The 18,622-nt window shown below is 46.2% G+C and overlaps 1 protein-coding gene across 1 annotated transcript in view; it reads right to left on the bottom strand.

Annotated features, from left to right (window-relative positions):
- Window positions 1–16,349, bottom strand: part of LOC132831446 (extracellular serine/threonine protein kinase FAM20C-like) — a 38,102-nt gene extending 21,753 nt beyond the window's left edge. The window contains exons 1-4 of the mRNA XM_060849603.1: window positions 15,838–16,349; window positions 7,651–7,823; window positions 2,432–2,510; window positions 151–243 (exon numbers count right to left, since the gene is read on the bottom strand). Coding sequence (XP_060705586.1) covers window positions 151–243; window positions 2,432–2,510; window positions 7,651–7,823; window positions 15,838–16,349 — 857 coding nt within the window. The remainder of the gene's footprint in view (window positions 1–150; window positions 244–2,431; window positions 2,511–7,650; window positions 7,824–15,837) is intronic.
- Between the last annotated feature and the right edge of the window lie 2,273 nt (window positions 16,350–18,622).

Below are 18,622 nucleotides of genomic sequence, written 5' to 3'. Positions count from 1 at the left end.
CTCCCCACAGACTGAACCCCTCCCCAGGGACCAAGCTCCTCCTCCCCTCAGACTGAGCACCTCCACATCAACCAAGCCTCTGGCCCAGGAGGACAGTGCAGGTGAGTTGGCTGGTTGCTCAGCTGTGGAGGGGGTTTCCTGGTCACTCACCGATCCAAGTGAAAAGCAGCAATCTCCGCATTGTGACGTTCAAAATCAGAAAAGTAGAACAGGTCAACAGAGGTTTCCTCTTCCCGAGTCTGTCTGAAGGAATTAAAGCTGATTAATCAACACAAACAGGCTCAGAGATTAGGTACACCGAGACACTGCAAGATGGCGGGGGTGTGGGGGTATTGCAAGCAGAATATCCCTGGTCCAGCTCAGGCCGGTGACCTCCGGCAGCTCCATGAAGAAAGGTTATACCTGAAACGTTGACTTCTCCATCTCCTGGTGCTGCCTGATGTTCCTCCAGTCTCCTGCCTGTCAACTTTAAGGTCCAGCAGCTGCAGTTTTTTTTTGTCTCTAACCAGCTCCATGTGGACAGCCAGCAACCTGCACCCAGAGCAGCTCAATGTCCATTCGGTCCTGGTGAGCCAGGCTATCCCTTGGTTATCCAGGGCTGTCTGCACTTTGGGATCCGGTCAAACTTGGGTCTTGCCTGGGTCAGTCAGTGTTATCATCTGCCCCAACCCCTTCTCAAGGGTTTGGTGTAACACATCCATTCTCTTGCTGTTTCACAACAACGTGGGGTCCATTCTCAGGCCAACAGCATCGACCAGGTCAACCAAGGCTCTGGACAAGCCAGTTGAACAAATACTTTGGATTAGTCTTCACTACGGAGGTCACCAATAACCTTCCAGAAATGCTAGGGGACAGAGGGTCAGAAGGAGAATGGAAGGAAATCCATATTGGTCAGGAAATGGTATTGGGGAAATTGTTGGGATTAAAACCCAATCCCCACGGCCTGATGCTTTGCATCCCAGAGTACTTATGGAAGTAGCCCTAGAAATAGCAGGTGCATTGGTGATCATTTTCCAGCATTCTGTAGCTTCTCGATGACTTCCAATGGACTGGAGGATAGCTATTGTAACCCCACTCTTTAAAAAAGGAGGGAGAGAGAAAACAGGGAATTATAGGCCGGTTAGCCTGACATCAGTGCTGGGGAAAATGCCGGAGTCAATTATTAAGGATGTAATAACTGAGCCTTTGGAAAGTGATGACTGAATTAGTCCTCGTCAGCATGGATTCACTAAAGAGAAATCATGCTCGACAAATCTTCTGGAATTGTTTAAGGATGTGACCAGTGTAGGGGACGAGGGTGAATCAGTAAATGCTGTGTATCTGGACTTTCAAAAGGCTTTTGACAAGGTTCCACGCGAGAGATTAGTGAGGAAAATTAAAGCCCATGGTATCAGAGGTAATGTGGGTATGGATAGAGATCTGGTTAGCAGACAGGAAGCAGAGAGTTGGAATAAATGGATCCTTTTCAGACTGGCAGGCTGTGACAAGTAGGGTCGAGTGCTGGAACCCCAGCTGTTCACAATATACATTAACCATTTGGTTAAAGGAATTGAATGCAGTATCTCCAAATGTGCAGATGACACTAAGCTGGGTGGCAGTGTGTGCTGTGAGGAGGATGCTAGGAGGCTGCAGGGTGACTTGGACAGACTGGGTGAGTGGGCCAATACTTGGCAAACGCAATATAATGTGGATAGATGTGAGGTTACCCACTTTGGTGGCAAAAACAGGAAGGCAGATTGTGATCTGAATGGTGGTTGTTTAGGAAAAGGTGTGGTGCTTCGAGACCTGGGTGTTACAGTCACTGAAGGCTGACACGCAGGTGCAGCAGACAGGGAGGAAAGCTAATGGTGTGCTGGCCTTCATAGTGTGAGGATTGGAGTGTCTGAGTAAGGATGTCTTGCTGCAGTTATACAGGGCCTTGGTGAGGCTATACCTTGAGTATTGTGTGCAGTTTTGGTCTCCGAGTCTGAGGAGGGACATTCTTGCTGTTGAGGGAGCCCAGCGGAGGGTCACCAGACTGATTCCCGGGACTGACTTATGAGGAAAGACTGGAACAACTGGGCTTGTACTCACTGGGATTTAGAAGAATGGGAGGGGGGGATCTCATAGAAACAAAATCCTGATGGAACTGGACAGGCTCGATGTGGGAAGAATGTTTCCAATATTGGGGAAGTCCAGAACTAGGGGTCGCAGACAAAGAATAAGGGGCAAGCTGTTCAGGACTGAGATGAGGAAGAATGTCTTCACTCAGAGAGTTGGTTGTTTGTGGAATTCTCTCCCACAGGAGGTTGTTGCAGCCAGTGCATTTGATATATTCAGAGGGAGCTTGTGGCTAAAGGGATCAAGGGGTATGGGGAGAAAGTGAGAATGGGATACTATTATATGTTTCTATGTCATCAGAATGGCAGGACCTGATGTCAGGGTGACTTACTTTATTGGTTTAAACAACGCTTTGCCATAATCCTCCAACGATATTGTCAACTTCAACTGGGTCCCACCACGTTTTTGAACTAGAAAAAACAAAATGCAACAATTACTCTCCTGTAAACGCTGCTAACCATGACCCATTGTCCACAGCACTCTCTCCACACATTACCCCCTACCCTCTTCAGTGTTCATTGTCCAGCAGCACTCAGCCCCTACAGAACTCCCTACCCTGTTTAGTGCCAGCAGCACTAATCTGCTAACATGTTATCCCGAAAATATGTAGGAATGTAGAGCTGAGGTTAAAACCAGATCAGCCCTGATCTTATTGAGCAGGCTTGAAGGGCCAAGTGGCCTACCTTTACTCTTTGGTCATATGTTTGTGGATATACATTAAATATTTAATAGATACATGGTCAATATGTTGGCTTAAACCCTCATTCATGCCCCCAGCCAAGCCTGGCATTAATTCCCCTTGGGCCTGGCTCCTCTGTGCCACTCCTTCCCAGGCCTGGCCTCACTTCCTCTCTGGGGTAAAAACAATGACTGCAGATGCTGGAAACCAGATTCGGGATCAGTAGTGCTGGAAGAGCACAGCAGTTCAGGCAGCATCCAAAATGCTGCCTGAACTGCTGTGCTCTTCCAGCACCACTGATCCAGAATCAGTTCCTCTTTGATCTGGTCTAACTCTCCTTTAGCCAGGCTTTTCATCCTCAATCCCACTCAGGCCTGGCCCCGTTTCTGGGCCTGGTCCCTCACTCCCCTCAAGTTCAGGCCTCACTGCTCTCCAGCTCCGGTAGGCCTCACTCTCCCTTGGGCTTTGCTCCCATTCCCCCCTCACATCCTAACCTAAGGCCAGGACTCATTCTCCCCATCCCAGCCTGGCTTCACACTGTCCTGGGCCTGGCTTCACACTATCCTGGCCCTGGCCTCACACTCTCCTGGGCCTGATCTCACACTGTCCTGGGCCTGGCTTCACATTGTCCTGGGCCTGGCCTCACACTGTCCTGGGCCTGGCCTCACACTATCTTGGGTCTGACGTCACACTGTCCTGTGCCTGGCCTCACACTGTCCTGGGCCTGGCTTCACACTGTCCTGTGCCTGGCCTCACACTGTCCTGTGCCTGGCCTCACATTGTCCTGGGCCTGGCTTCAAACTATCCTGGGACTGGCCTCACACTCTCCTGGGACTGGCCTCACACTGTCCTGGGCCTGGCCTCACACTCTCCTGGGCCTGGCCTCACACTCTCCTGGGACTGGCCTCACACTGTCCTGGGACTGGTCTCACACTGTCCTGGGACTGGCCTCACACTGTCCTGGGCCTGGCCTCACACTGTCCTGGGACTGGCCTCACACTGTCCTGGGCCAGGCCTCACACACTCCTGGGCCTGGTCTCACACTGTCCTGGGACTGGCCTCACATTGTCCTGGGCTTGGCTTCACACTCTCCTGGGACTGGCCTCATACTGTCCTGGGACTGGTCTCACACTGTCCTGGGACTGGCCTCACACTGTCCTGGGCCTGGCCTCACACTCTCCTGGGACTGGCCTCACACTGTCCTGTGCCTGGCCTCACACTGTCCTGGGCCTGGCCTCACACTGTCCTGGGCCTGGCCTCACACTGTCCTGGGCTTGGCCTCACACTATCCTGCGCCTGGCCTCACACTGTCCTGGGACTGGCCTCACACTGTCCTGGGACTGGCCTCACACTGTCCTGGGCCTGGCCTCACACTGTCCTGGGCTTGGCCTCACACTATCCTGCGCCTGGCCTCACACTGTCCTGGGACTGGCCTCACACTGTCCTGGGCCTGACCTCACACTGTCCTGGGCTTGGCCTCACACTATCCTGGGACTGGCCTCATACTGTCCTGGGCTTGGCTTCACACTATCCTGCGCCTGGCCTCACACTATCCTGGGACTGGCCTCATACTGTCCTGGGCTTGGCCTCACACTATCCTGCGTCTGGCCTCACACTATCCTGGGACTGGCCTCACACTTTCCTAGGCCTGGCCTCACACTATCCTGTGCCTGGCCTCACACTATCCTGGGACTGGCCTCATATTGTCCTGGGACTGGCTTCACACTGTCCTGGGTCTAGCCTCACACTGTCCTGGGACTGGCCACATATTGTCCTGTGCCTGGCCTCACTCTGTCCTGGGTCTGGGCTCACCTTCCCACCTTGGTCTCCTGAATCTGGACACTGACAGAAGCTATTTGACCTAGGACAGCACAAGGAATGTACTCACTAATCCAATGCATCCCCAGACCCTTGTCCATACACATGTTTTCGCATGACCAAAAATATCTGCACCTATAAACACAGTTGAGCGTGTGCGCCTAAACCCAGCCATTCACCCACAGTCCCTGTCAGCCAGATATAGCAAACTGTCTAGTGTCCTGCTGATGATATAACAAGGGCCGTCCAGAGACTCATTAAACTAAATAGTCACTGGAACAGTGGAAGGAGACTTGATGTGAGTGGACATTAGGGCAATTCCTAGGAACTACAGCTAACAACTACAGCATGACATTTCTGGACTTAGTTTAGTAAAACATCATCAAGGCAGTAGGGCAGGTGATGCGTTGCAGCTGCAGAATGTGGGAGATCATAAACACCCATGTCACCCACAGCAACCGCATCTCCACTGAGTGTCAGCAGCTCAAGGGACTTTGGCTCTGGGTTAATGAGTCAGCGTCTGGTTTTTAGACATCGCGATGCATCAATGAGGTGAAAAATTAGATTACTTACAGTGTGGAAACAGGCCCTTCGGCCCAACATGTCCACACCGACCCGCAACCCACCCATACATTTACCCTTTACCTAACACTACAGGCAATTTAGCATGGCCAATTCACCTGACCCGCACATCTTTGGACTGTAGAAGGAAACCGGAGCACCCGGAGGAAACCCACGCAGACACGGGGAGAACGTGCAAACTCCACACAGTCAGTCACCTGAGTCGGGAATTGAACCCAGGTCTCAGGTGCTGTGAGGCAGCAGTGCTAACCACTGTGCCACTGTGCCACCGTGCCGCCGTATTACTGAGACACTTTCTTCCAGGAAGTAGTCACACCGTCTCAACTCAATACTTCAGGGTCGGAGGGTGTAACTGTGAGTAAGCTAAACATGGTGAACCAACAGCAAGTACAGGAAGAACTTCAGGCCTTGCGGCATGTGAGGACAAGAGCAGGGGCTGCAGGAACATTGAGCAAACTGACCATAGCGCCTTGGTGTAGGAAGCCTATCAAGTTGGGTTGGGGGGGGTGGGGGGGTGCTGGGGGGTGCTGTTGGTTAAACATAAATGTAGCTATAGTTCAGGGGCAGGAGACAGTGAGAGAGAGAGAGAGAGACAGTTCAGCTGAGAGCAACTCGCCTTTGCATTAAAGACACATCCTTTGGGGCTGGAGGGCAGCTCAGAATGGGAGGTGGAAGATCGAGGTGTAGTAATCCACAACAGTCCTGATGATACAGGTAGGACTAGGAAACAGGGACCCTGAGCAGATAGGGACTAAATTAGAAAGTAAGATGTCGAATCAAATTGGGTAGAGACAAGAAACAGGAAGTCACTTATGAGAGTGATTTATAGGCCTCCTGTCAGGAGTTACACTGGAGGGCAGTGCCAACAGGAAGGTATAACTGGGGTGTGCAAGAAAGAGACTACAGTAATAATCAGTGACTTTCATCTCTACATAGACTGGGTGAACTAGCTTGGCAAATGTAGCCTGGAAAATAAGTGAGTACGTTGGGGTCAACTTCTGAGTGAGCCAACTAAGGAACAGGCTGTTCTGGAATTTTGAATGAGACATGATTACTCAATAACCTATGGTAAACAAGTCTGGGTGAAAGCAATCACAACGTGATCAAACTTTGTGTTGAATTGGAAGTGAAAAAGTGTGGGTTAAAGTCCAGTGTTTTAAATCTGAATAAAGTTGATCGTGAGGGTAAAGTGATTAAAAAAGTGAGTTTACGAAAAAAGGTGAGACAGCAGAGATGTGGTGTCTTTGACGGAGATATTTATTGACTCTCAGCAGTGATTTAACTCAGGCAGAGAAGGACCAGTGGCTAAACCAAAAAGTAAACAACTCTATCAACCTGAAAGGAAGATTATAATTCTGAAATAGTGTCGCTCAGGAGAGTGATCTGATTATATGCACCAGCGGAGAATAACTAACAATAAGAATGATGTAAAGGTTAAAAGAAAATTAGTTAGATAGCAAGAGTGTTTGTAAATATTGAAATCAGGAAAGATGAAGTGTGCTAATGCTGGTCCTGGAGAGAGGGAGCCTGGGGCCGCAGTTGTGCAAAACAAGGAAACGGCAGAGACATTGAACAAGCTGTTTGCTTTCAAAACACTTCCCAAAGACACTTGAACAAGTGGTGAATGAGAGGAAAGAATTTAAACAATCATTTCTGAAATAACTGCATAGAGGCTGCTATCCCCACACCAAGTCATCGTTTATCTACACATGGAGAGTCCTTGACACTGATCCAGCTCCCTCAGAACCAGCTCTCAGAGTGAACAGGATGTCTGACACTCCTGTTTATATCTGTCAGCCAGGGCTCCCTGTTTGAACCAGATTAACAGCCCTAATCAGGGAGCTCATATTCTATGAGGTCCACCTGGCTGATTTGGTTACAATCGCTCCACTCCCTCTGTTCCTGCACATAATTTGGTATTCTCCCATATGGTGTCATTTTCCCGCCTCGTTGCATTTCCCAAAACATATTACTTCACACTCATCCTAAATGAATTCTATTTTCTAGTTTTCTGACAAACTGACTAGAGGATCCACGTAACTGCCACATGTTGCATTTGGAAGGACGGATGGACCCACTATGGAGAATCTGAGGTAGACAGGCAGGAGGTTGGAAGAACACAGTAAGGCAGGCAGCATCAGGAGGTGGGGAAGTCGATGTTTCAGGTGTAACTCTTCTTCAGGGATAGCACATTTACCAAGCTGGGCATACCACTAGTAAGGGCTATACAGTTCCCATGGCTAATACTAGGTTTAAGGTAAGAAGGGAAAATTTTAAAGGAGATGCAAGAGGAATGTTTTGTTCTACATAGAACTGTAAATGTAAAACTTGTAAATGTTGATGTTGAGAGACCTGAGAGTATTCGCACAGGGAACATAAACAGTGAGCATACAAGTAAAACTAGCAAAAACTAGGAATGCCAAGGCTCTTATCACATCAATAACAAAGGAGAAATCAAAATGCCTCCTTACCAACACGGACAATCTTGCTGGTGCTGAGCTCTTTTAATAAAGGGGCAACGATGCTGCTGTTGCGTGAGTACAATTCATAACGATTAATTCCAAGAAAGAATTTCATCCAATTTGTGTAACTTCCAGGAGAGGAATCATCAACTGGAAGGACATATTCCTCCTCATGACTGACCCTGAGAAAAGAGAAAAATCACTTCAACCTCTGCAAAATACAGCAGGCATCAGAAAAGTCCACAACCCAAATGTTATGAGCAAACTGTGCACAAACTGTAGTATATGAAAGTATCACACACAGACTTGGTATAGCTGAGCTCCATGGACATAATGTACATAAGTGTGGTATATCAGAGTATCACAAACAAATTACAGTAAGAGTTGACCATGAACAGGAGGTGGGAATTAGAGAAACATGGTATCTTAGAGTATAACAGTCAAAATTTCTTTTTTCATTAATTCGCAGAACATGGGTGTCACTGGCTGGGCAAGTATTTGTTACCTGTCCCTAGTTGCTCCTTGAGAAGGTGATGGTGAACCACCTTCTTGAACTGCTGCAGTCCATGCACTGGATGTAGACCCACAATATCCACAGGCAGGGAATTCCAGGATTTTGACCCAGTGACACTGAAGGAACAGTGATATATTTCCAAGTCAGGGCGGTGAGTGGCTTGCACAGGAACTGGCAGGTGCTGGTTCTTCTTTTTATCTGCTGCCCTTGGCCTGCGAGATGGTCAAGGTTTAGAAAGTGCAGTCAAAGGATGTTTGGTGAATTTCTGCAGTGCACCTTCTAGATAGTACACACTACCACTACTGAGCCTTGGCAGTGGAGGAAGTGGATGTTTGTCGATGCTGTACCAATCAAGTGGGCTGCTTTGTCCTGGATCGTGTCAAGTTTCTTGAGTGTTGTTGGGGCTGCACCCATCCAGGCAAGTGGGGAGTGTTATACAGGAAAGAGATTGAGAGCTTAGGCAGTTTGCTGTAAAGACACCAATCTCTCCATCAACATCAGCAAAATAAAGGAGCTGATCATTGACCTCAGAAAGCGGAGTGGAGGGCACCCCCCTGTCAACATCAATCGTTCTGAGGTGGAGATGGTCAAGGACGTCAAATTCCTGGGAGTGATGATCACCAATAATCTGATCTACCCATCTTGACATGACAGTCAAGGAAGCACAACAACGTCTCTATTTCCTCAGGAGGCTAAGGATATTTGGCATGTTCACAAAGATTCTTACCAATTTTTATAGATGCACTATAGAAAGCATTCTACCTGGATAGATCACAGCACGTTTTAGCAACTGCTCGTCTCAAGGCCTCAAGAAACTAAAGAGAGTCGTGAACACAGCCCTGTCCAACACACGAACCAGCCTTCCATCCACTGACTCCATCTACATTTCCCACTGCCTCAGGAAAGCATCCAACATCATCAAAGACCCCAGTTATTCTCTGTCCCACCTTCTTCCATCGGGCAGAAGACAGAAAAGTATGAATGCATGTGCTTTTGAAATACCTTCTTCCCTGCTGTTAACAGATTTGTAAACAGACCTCTGAAATGTTAATTCTGATCTCTCTCTTTGCAGCTTGTCTGTGGCTGTAACACTGTTTGCAATCACACAACACCAGGTTATAGTCCAACAGGTTTATTTGGAAGCACTAGCTTTCAGAGCGCTGCTCCTTCATCAGGTGGTTGTGGAGAATAAGATTGTAAGACATAGAGTAGCACCGCACTCTGTTCTGCTACCCTGATGCACATTGTATGGTATGATCTGCCTGTATAGCACACAAACAATAATTTTCACTGTATCTTGGTCCATGTGACAATAATAAGTCAAACTTAAATTCAGACTTGCAACTTATAGATTGTGGACAAGCTTTGGGAAGTCAGGAATTGAATTACTTGTTGCAATATTCTTAGCCTCTGACCTATTCTTGTTGCCACTGTATTTATATGACAAGTCAATGTTAACCCACAGGATAGTGACAGTGGGGATTCAGGTTTGGTAACACCATTGAATGTCAAGGGCAAGTGTTATATTCTCCTGTTGGAAATAATCATTGTCTGGCACTTGTCACCCCAAACCTAGATATTATCCAGATCTTGCTGCATTTCAACATGAACTGCTTCAGTATCTGAGCCATTGCAAATGGTGCTTCATACAATCAGGAAGGAGAGAGCACATCAGAATGAAGTACAGCCCAAGTCAGTGTTTATTTTAGGGATTTTGGAGCAGCGTGAATTAGGAAATCTGTCTTTTCTTTCTCTAGTTTAAACTTTTAAAAATAAGTGTTCCATTTAAAACTGTAATGAGGGAGCTGATTCATCTGATGGAGATATAGTTATCAATCAATCATCTGAGGCCTGATTAGAACCTAAGTAGGTGTTGACTACTGTTGAAGTTTAACTTCTGTTGACATCCGACCATTGTGGCACAGACAGTCGCACACAGGGAAGCTCACACCTTCAATACGTTATCTGGGCCGACATGAGAAATTGATTTCTAAAAAACGTTTTTACATATGAAAGAACTGAAACCAACATGGTCATTCTAACAGATGAGAGACTTAACAAACAATCCGGGTCTTTTTCAATATATAATTTCAGTTACATCACACTGTAATCTTTTGTTGCAAATTCTGTGTCTTACAATCTTACACTCCACAACCACCTGATGAAGGAGCAGCACTCCGAAAGCTAGTGCTTCTAAGTAAACCTGTTGGACTATAACCTGGTGTTGTGTGCTTTTTAACTAAGTTTAACTAGTGAGAATCATTTTAACACAGCTCAGCTGTAGCTAAGGGAAGGACTGCTGAAACTGCAGCATCAGTAAGTTTTGCAAGGCTAGCAAAGTGAGTTCAAATCCATCCAGAGGAAGGCACAGCCTCAGTCAGGATATACTTTGGGAATTTTGGGGCAGCGTGGGAATTCAGGGAAGAGGTGTTTTTTGATTGATTCATAGTTTGTAAGGTCTTTTAATGGTATAAATTGTGGCTCAGGAATGGGGGTCTAGCACAAAGAGTGACAGGCCACACTGGAAGCCTACACTGTAGGGACAATTGGTAGGAATCAGAGTCTCTGAGCAGAGTCTGTGGGAGGGAACCTTGTCCCAGGTGAAAAAAATCTTCATCCTGAACAGGGAGAAACAGTAGTGAGATGGTTGGCTGTTCAGGAACCACCTTTAGGGATTGAGTGAGTAGTATCTGTGTGGTTTGTAGTTTGTTAGGAATACAATGAGAGAGTGAGGAATTTGATTTGGTGAGTAATGGGTAAGGTTGACTAATTTGTTCCTCCTTTATTGTTTATAGCTGGTAAGGATCACAATGGTCTGGAGAATTTGGTCCTGTGAAATGTTCCTACTGCAATACTTGGGAAATCAGGGACGCTTCCAGCCTCATTACTGATAAAGAAAACCATCACTGCAGCAAGGAGGGAGACACGGTGGCTCAGTGGTTAGCACTGCCGCTTCACAGCGCCAGGGACCCGGGTTCGATTCCCGCCTCAGGCAACTGTCTGTGTGGAGTTTGCATAGGTTTCCTCCCACAGTCCAAAGATGTGCAGGTTAGGTGAACTGGCCATGGTAAATTGCCCATTGTGTTAGGCACATAAGTCAAGAAATTAAAATTTAGGGGTGACCACATCGCTGGGATTATATTACTAGTCTCCCAGCAGTCAGAGGGACATAGAGTAGCAGATATGTCAGCAAAAGTGGGAAAGGGGAATAGTATTAATAGTAGTGGGGGATTTCAACTTTGCTAACATCAACTGCGATCACCTTAATGTGGAAGGATTAGAAAGGGTGGAATTTTTAAAGCGTGTCCAGGACAATTTATTGAGCCATTATGTGGGTAGCCCGAATAGAGATATGGCAGTGCTAGACCTAATCCTAGAGAATGAAGCCAGTCAAGGTTTTGAAATGTCAGTGAAAAAGATTATGGTCACTATCCAGAAAATCTCAATGTTTCAAAGGCATTATAGGAAGGGGATAAGGATAGTGTAGAAATTTAGTGTCAAAATTAGATGAAATCCAATTTCAATATCATTTGACAGGATGTGGCAAACATATACTAGGAGCAATGACTTGCAGGCATGATTATATTTGGAGAGTGGGAATCTTTAAATGTAGCATGGAGATGATTCAGGGCCAATATATTTCTCTCAGATTGAAAGACAAGGTCATAGGTCAAGGGAACCCTGGATGTCATGGGAGATTTAGAACTTGATAAAGAGAAAGGAAGTATGTGTTGGTACTGAGCATTAAAAGGTCCTTCAGGAGTACAGAGTATATGGGGGGAGGGAGGTATTTGTCAGATGGAGATCCTGTCTGACTAATTTAGTTGAGTGCTTTAAATAGGTGACTGATTATATTGATGATTTGGAGGTGCCGGTGTTGGACTGGGGTGTACAAAGTTAAAAATCGCATAACACCAGGTCATAGTCCAACAGGTTTAAATGGAAGCACTAGCTTTCAGAGCACCGCTCCTTCATCAGATGGTTGTGGAGAACACAATTGTAAAGCACATAGGGTGATGCAGTTAATGTAGTTTACATGGACTTTACTCAGGCCTTTGACAAGGCCCCACGTGGAAGGATGGTCCAAAAGGTCCAAATGGGATCCAAGGCAAGTTGGCGACTAGATCCAAAATTTGTTTGCAAATAGCAGGCAAAGGGAAGGGCTGTTTTTGCGATTGGAAAGGGCTGTGACCAGTGGAGTAGCACAGGGATCGGCATTGGGACCCTTAACACTGTGGGTGTGAATGTAGAAGGTGTAATTAGTAAGTTTGCAGATGGTACAGAAATTGAAGGTGTTGTTGATCGTGAGGAGCATGGTCTCAAGCTACAGTCTGACATTGATCAGCTGGGAAGTTAGGCAGAGCAATGGCAGATGGAATTTAATCCTGATAAGTGTAAAGTGATGCATTTTGGGAGGTGATAAGGGAAGGATTTACTCAATGAATGGTAGGTCTTTGGGGAGTACTGAGGAACAAGGGGACCTTGCTGTGTAAGTCCATAGATCCCCAAAAGTATAAGATAGGATGATGAAGAAGGCATATGGGATACCTGCCTTCCTTAGTCAGGATGTAGAATATAGGAGCAGGGAAGTCTTATTACAACTTCATAAACTTGGTTGTGAATGTAGAAAATATAATTATAAGTTGCAGATGACACAGAAATTAGTGTTGTTGTTGATTGTGAGGAGCATGGCCTCGGGTTACAGTCTGATATCAATCAGCTGGTAAATTGGGCAGAGCAAAGGCAGATGGGATTTAATCCTGATCTGGGAGGTATTGAGGTGTACAAGTCCATCGATACCTAAAGTGTCAACACAAGAATTCAAGGTGTGAAAAGCCATAACCTACAGGTAAAACACAAAGCAGTAAATCAAAGGGGTGACAGGGTGGCTCAGTGGTTACCACGGCTGCCTCACAGCACCAGGGGCCTGGGTTCATTTCCCAGCATCTGCATGGATTTCCTCTGGTTTCCTCCCACAATCTAAAGATGTGCAACTTAGGTGGTTTGGCCATGCTAAATTGTTCCATAATATCCAAGGATGTGAATGGTAAATGTGGGATCGGGGGATGGGGATGGGTCTGGAGTGGGGGATGGGGATGGGAATGGGGATGAGTCTGGAGTGGGGGATGCTCTTCAGAGGGTCGATGCAGCCTCGATGGGGTGAATGGCCTCTTTCCGCACTGTAGGGATTCTATGTTTCTGCACGCAATATTCCAAATGTGGCCCTAATTAAAGTTCGATACAGATGCAACATGACTTGCCTGTGTAATGCAGGGTGTAGGTGCAAGGAAGTCTCGTTACAGCTTGCTAAAACATCGGTGTATATCTCTGCCTCTCATAATTTTAACCAGTTCAATCATGTTTCCCACCCACTCCCCGTTCGAAGGTAAACAACCCCGGTCTGTCCAATCTCTCTTCATAATTAAAACTCCCCAGCAAAGGCATCTCCTATGCACCATCTCCAACATTATCTGAACCCTTCTATAATGTGGATTCCAGATCTAGCTGTGGCCTAGCCAATGTATTATACAGTTGCAGCATAATCTCCCTCCTGTTAAGTTTAATGGCTTGACTAATAAAGGCAAGTATCCTATATGCCTTCATAACCACGTTATCCACCTGTCCTGACACCTTAAGAGACCAGTGGACATGCACACCTCTGGTCCTTGGTGCTTCCCAGGACCCTATCGTTCATCATGTATTCCCTTGCCTTGTTTGTGTTCCTGTACTCCTCCTGCCCTGTACCCTCGACCTGCGTGTGTGCAGGAAGTGTCTCCAGCTGCAGATTCAGGGAGCCCAGGTTTTAGAGTTGGTGAAAATGTAGTGTCCGAGTGGAAATAGCAGGATGTTTCGGATCAGTATATGGCTGGTGGGGTGGTGCTAGGGTTCCTAATTCCTGGGACATTAGAGAGGGAGAATGCTGGAAAATCTCAGCAAGTCTGGCAGCATCTGTAAGGAGAGAAAAGAGGTGACATAAATTGACAAAAGGAGTATAATGTGGGAAAATGTGATGTTCATTTTGGAAGGGAGAACAGAATATTATTTCAATAAAGAAATACTGCATAAAGCTGCAACACAACTGGACTTCAGGGGAACTTGTGCACGAAACCCAGAACGCTAGCCCACAGGGACAGCAGGTAATCAGGAGGGCTGATGGAATAATGGCCTTTACTTCAAGGGGGCTGGAGTATAACAGTAGGGAAGGCTTACAGCAACTGTACAAGGTGCTGGTGAGACCACATCTGGAATACTGTCAGCAGTTTTAGATCCCCTATTTAAGGCACCATGTACTCACTGTGAGAGAATACTTTACATGCAATGTGCTTTGAGTGTAGTGTACACTTTGTTTCACACAGGAGTAACTGAAGACATTGGCAGGAGAATGAAAAAACAGAACAGTGGTGAGAAATTGTAGAGCTCTGAGATGCAGAAAGACCTAGGGGTCCGATTGGATGAATCACAAAAGGTTCATACACAGGGCACTGGGAATTCAAGAGTGTGTTGTTATTTTTTTACTGGAAAATTGAAAGCAAAAAATATGAAGTTATGTTTTAGTTATTGGTAAGATCATAATTGAAGTACTGTGAACAGTATTAATCTCCTTATTTCAGGTAGTATGTAAATGCATTGCAAGCAGTACAGAGAAAATTACTGCAGTGAGGAGGGTATTAAATTAGATTAGATTAGATTAGATTACTTACAGTGTGGAAACAGGCTCTTCGGCCCAACAAGTCCACACCGACCCGCTGGAACGTATACCACCCAGACCCATACTCCTACATTTACCCCTTCACCTAACACTACAGACAATTTAGCATGGCCAATTCACCTAACCTGCACATTGTTGGATTATGGGAGGAATTATTGTCTTATACAGAAAGATTGGACAGGCTAGGCTTGTATCCTCTGCATCCAAGGAGCAGGAGAACTGACGTTTCGGGCATAAGCCCTTCCTCAGGATTCCTGAAGAGGGGCTTATGCCCGAAACGTTGATTCTCCTGCTCCTTGGATGCTACCTGACCTGCTGCGCTTTTCCAGCAACACATTTTTCAGCTCTGATCTCCAGCATCTGCAGACCTCACTTTCTCCTTGTATCCTCTGCAGTTCAGACGAGTAAGTTGACTTGGTTGAAACATAGAAGATCCTGAGATGCCTGGTCAATGCGGAAAAGGTTTCCTCTTGTGGGAGAAGCTGGAACGAGGGGGTCACTGTTTAAAAATCAGGAGTCAACCAATAGAAAAGGAAATGAGGTGAAACATTTTCTCTTAGAGGGTCGTGAACCCACTTCGAAAATGTGGCAGAGACAGAGTCCTTTTAAGATGGAGGTGTTTAGACTCTTGCAAGGTAAAGAGGGTGAAAGGTTATCAGGGGATGAAGAATGTGGATTTGAGGTTACAAATAGATCAGCAAGGAGCTTATTAAATGGCGGAGTGGGCTTGAAGGGGCTGATTGGTGTCCTGCTGATTCTTGTTTGCATGGTTATCCTTCAGAGAATCACATTGTCTCTATTACCTTAATGCCTGTGTAATATCAGATTATCCCTCCCTCTGCAAACAGACCCTCATCCAACTCATCCACACTGACCAGATACCCTAATGTAATCTAGTCACAACTGGGCCCAAATCCCTCTAAACCCTTCTTACTTATAGTTCCAGATGTTAACTGAGTTATGCCCCACTCACCAGCCATCAGGGTTTTTGCTTTTCGGATTGAATTTTTCTGCTGAACTCTCAGAGAACAGCTGATCGTCTGGTGTCAGTGTTGGAATCGGGATGTTGTACAGTGGATGTTGAAACAATGCAGTCAGTTTGGAGATGTTTGACTTAAAGCGCTCCCTCTGAAGTTTACTCTCCAGCTTAAAGCCTGACTCTGCATGTTTCTTTTGATGGAATATCTGGCTCTTGATATTTGAATCCAGGGATTGAGAAGCACGGCCAGATATCCTGGTGCTGGCATAATTCTGAAGTTCTCTGTTTGTCTTTGACTGCTTGCTCTTCATCACTGATCGGTTTGGGAGCAGAGGAACATTCTGGCCAGCAGCCGCCTGTGGGTAATGGGCACAGTTTTCCTGACCACTTAGCTCCTGAACAGGCAACAGAGCGATCAAGATGTGCAGCACCAGGCTGAGCACAATCAAAATCAAGACTGTTAACTTGGGCCTCCAAAACGTCAGCATCAGGACTCCCCGAGCCATCACTGACAAATTCTTCAGGGTTCCAGTTTCTCAAAATTTCAGTTCCGAATTTCGATGATGACTCTGTGAGTTGCTATTGAGATCTGGTTTGCCGGTCCTCGAGTCACATCGCAACTGAATGACCTCTTGGCTGTACAACTGGGTTTGTTCACAAGAGCTCAGATCAGTATGACCGTTCTGGTTTATCACACAGCAAACAGGGGATCAGTCAATGTCCAAAGGTGTCCTGGAATCAGCCAGAGAGACTGTGTTTCATGCCAGACTCCTCAGAACTGTAGCTAAGGACAGATTCAGGAATGGGCCAACAGTTGCACATTAACACCTTGTTCAAGATACATCAAATGAAAGATATTCAGGATCACATGATTTCATGGAAGGAGGAATATGTTCACTTGATTACTCCAAAACCTGCCCAACAAAAAGCACCTGAAATCCCTCTTAAGACAGATACAGCACAAAGTTAGATACTGAGTACAGCTCCCTCTACACTGTCCCCAAACAATCCCAGGATAGGGATTAAATGGGGTTAACTACAGAGTAAAGCTTCCTTTACTCTTTTAAACTGAAAGTAAAACTCCTTTAACATTATTCCCATCAAATATTTGCATGTCAGTGACAACACAGTTTTAGCAAACAAAATATAGCAATTTCTACTCTGTCCCCATACAGCAGATGCTGGACACAGCAGATGCTGGAGATTAGAGTCAAGATTAGAGTGGTGCTGGCAAAGCACAGCAGGCCAAGCAGCATCCGAGGAGCAGGAAAATCGGAAATTGAGCTCATTCCTGATGAAGGGCTTTTGCCCGAAAAGTCAATTTTCCTGCTCCTTGGATGCAGCCTGACCTGCTATGCTTTGCCAGCACCACTCTAATCTTGACTCCCATCAAACACTCCGGCTGGAAGGTTCGTTTCCAGACATTTCATCACCCTACGAGGTAACATCTTTAGTGGGCCTCCAGTCGAAGCATTGCTGATAATTCCTGCTTTCTATTTACAGTGTATATGTTTGGATTTCTTTGGGTTGGTGATATCATTTCCTGTGGTGATGTCATGTCCTGTTCTTTTTCTCACTAGGTGTAGGTAGGGTCTAACAACAGTTAGGAAGGACACCACTTTGACTGGGACAACACATCCATCCCAGGACAAGCCAAACAGAGACACGTACAAGAATTCCTAGAAGCATGGCATTCCAACCAGAACTCTATCAACAAACATATTGAGTTAGACCCCATCTATCACTTCCCGAGTAAAAGAGCAGGAAATGACATTGCCACCGGAAATGATGTCACCACAGGAAATTACATCACCAACTCAAAGATACAACAGGATCTGGGCCAGATGGGCCAATGGGCTGAGAAGTGGCAGATGGAGTTTAATTCAGATAAATGTGAGGTGCTGCATTTTGGGAAAGCAAATCTTAGCAGGACTTATACACTTAGTGGTAAGGTCCTAGGGAGTGTTGCTGAACAAAGAGACCTTGGAGCGCAGGTTCAGAGCTCTTTGAAAGTGGAGTTGCAGGTAGATAGGATAGTGAAGAAGGCGTTTGGTATGCTTTCCTTTATTGGTCAGAGTATTGAGCACTGGAGTTGGGAGGTCATGTTGTGGCTGTACAGGACATTGGTTAGGCCACTTTTGGAATATTGCGTGCAATTCTGGTCTCCTTCCTATCGGAAAAATGTTGTGAAACTTGAAAGGGTTCAGAAACGATTTACAAGGATGTTGCCAGGATTGGAGGATTTGAGCTGTGGGGAGAGGTGAATAGGCTGGGGCTGTTTTCCCAGTAGCTTCGGAGGCTGAGGGGTGACCTTATAAAGGTTTACAAAATTATGAGGGGCATGGATGGGGTAAATAGGCAAAGTCTTTTCCCTGTGGTCAGGGAGTCCAGAACTAGAGGGCCTAGGTTTAGGGTGAGAGGGGAAAGATATAAAAGAGACCTGAGGGGCAACTTTTTCACACAGAGGGTGGTACCTGTATGTACTCAGCTGCCGGAGGAAGTGGTGGAGGCTGGTACAATTGCAACATTTAAGAGGCATTTGGATGGGTATATGAATAGGAAGGGTTTGGAGGGATATGGGCCAAGTGCTGGCAGGTGGGACTAGATTGGGTTGGGATATCTGTTCAGCATGGACGGGTTGGACAAGAGAGTCTGTTTCCATGCTGTTCATATCTATGACACTCTATATAAATAGAATTAAAAATCACACAACACCAGGTTGTAGTCCAACAGGTTTAATTGGAAGCACACTAGCTTTCGGAGCGACGCTCCTTCATCA

This window comes from Hemiscyllium ocellatum, chromosome 33 (genome assembly GCF_020745735.1).
Source record: "Hemiscyllium ocellatum isolate sHemOce1 chromosome 33, sHemOce1.pat.X.cur, whole genome shotgun sequence".
NCBI classification, from domain to species: domain Eukaryota; kingdom Metazoa; phylum Chordata; class Chondrichthyes; order Orectolobiformes; family Hemiscylliidae; genus Hemiscyllium; species Hemiscyllium ocellatum.
This window is presented reverse-complemented; position numbering and strand designations above follow the sequence as displayed.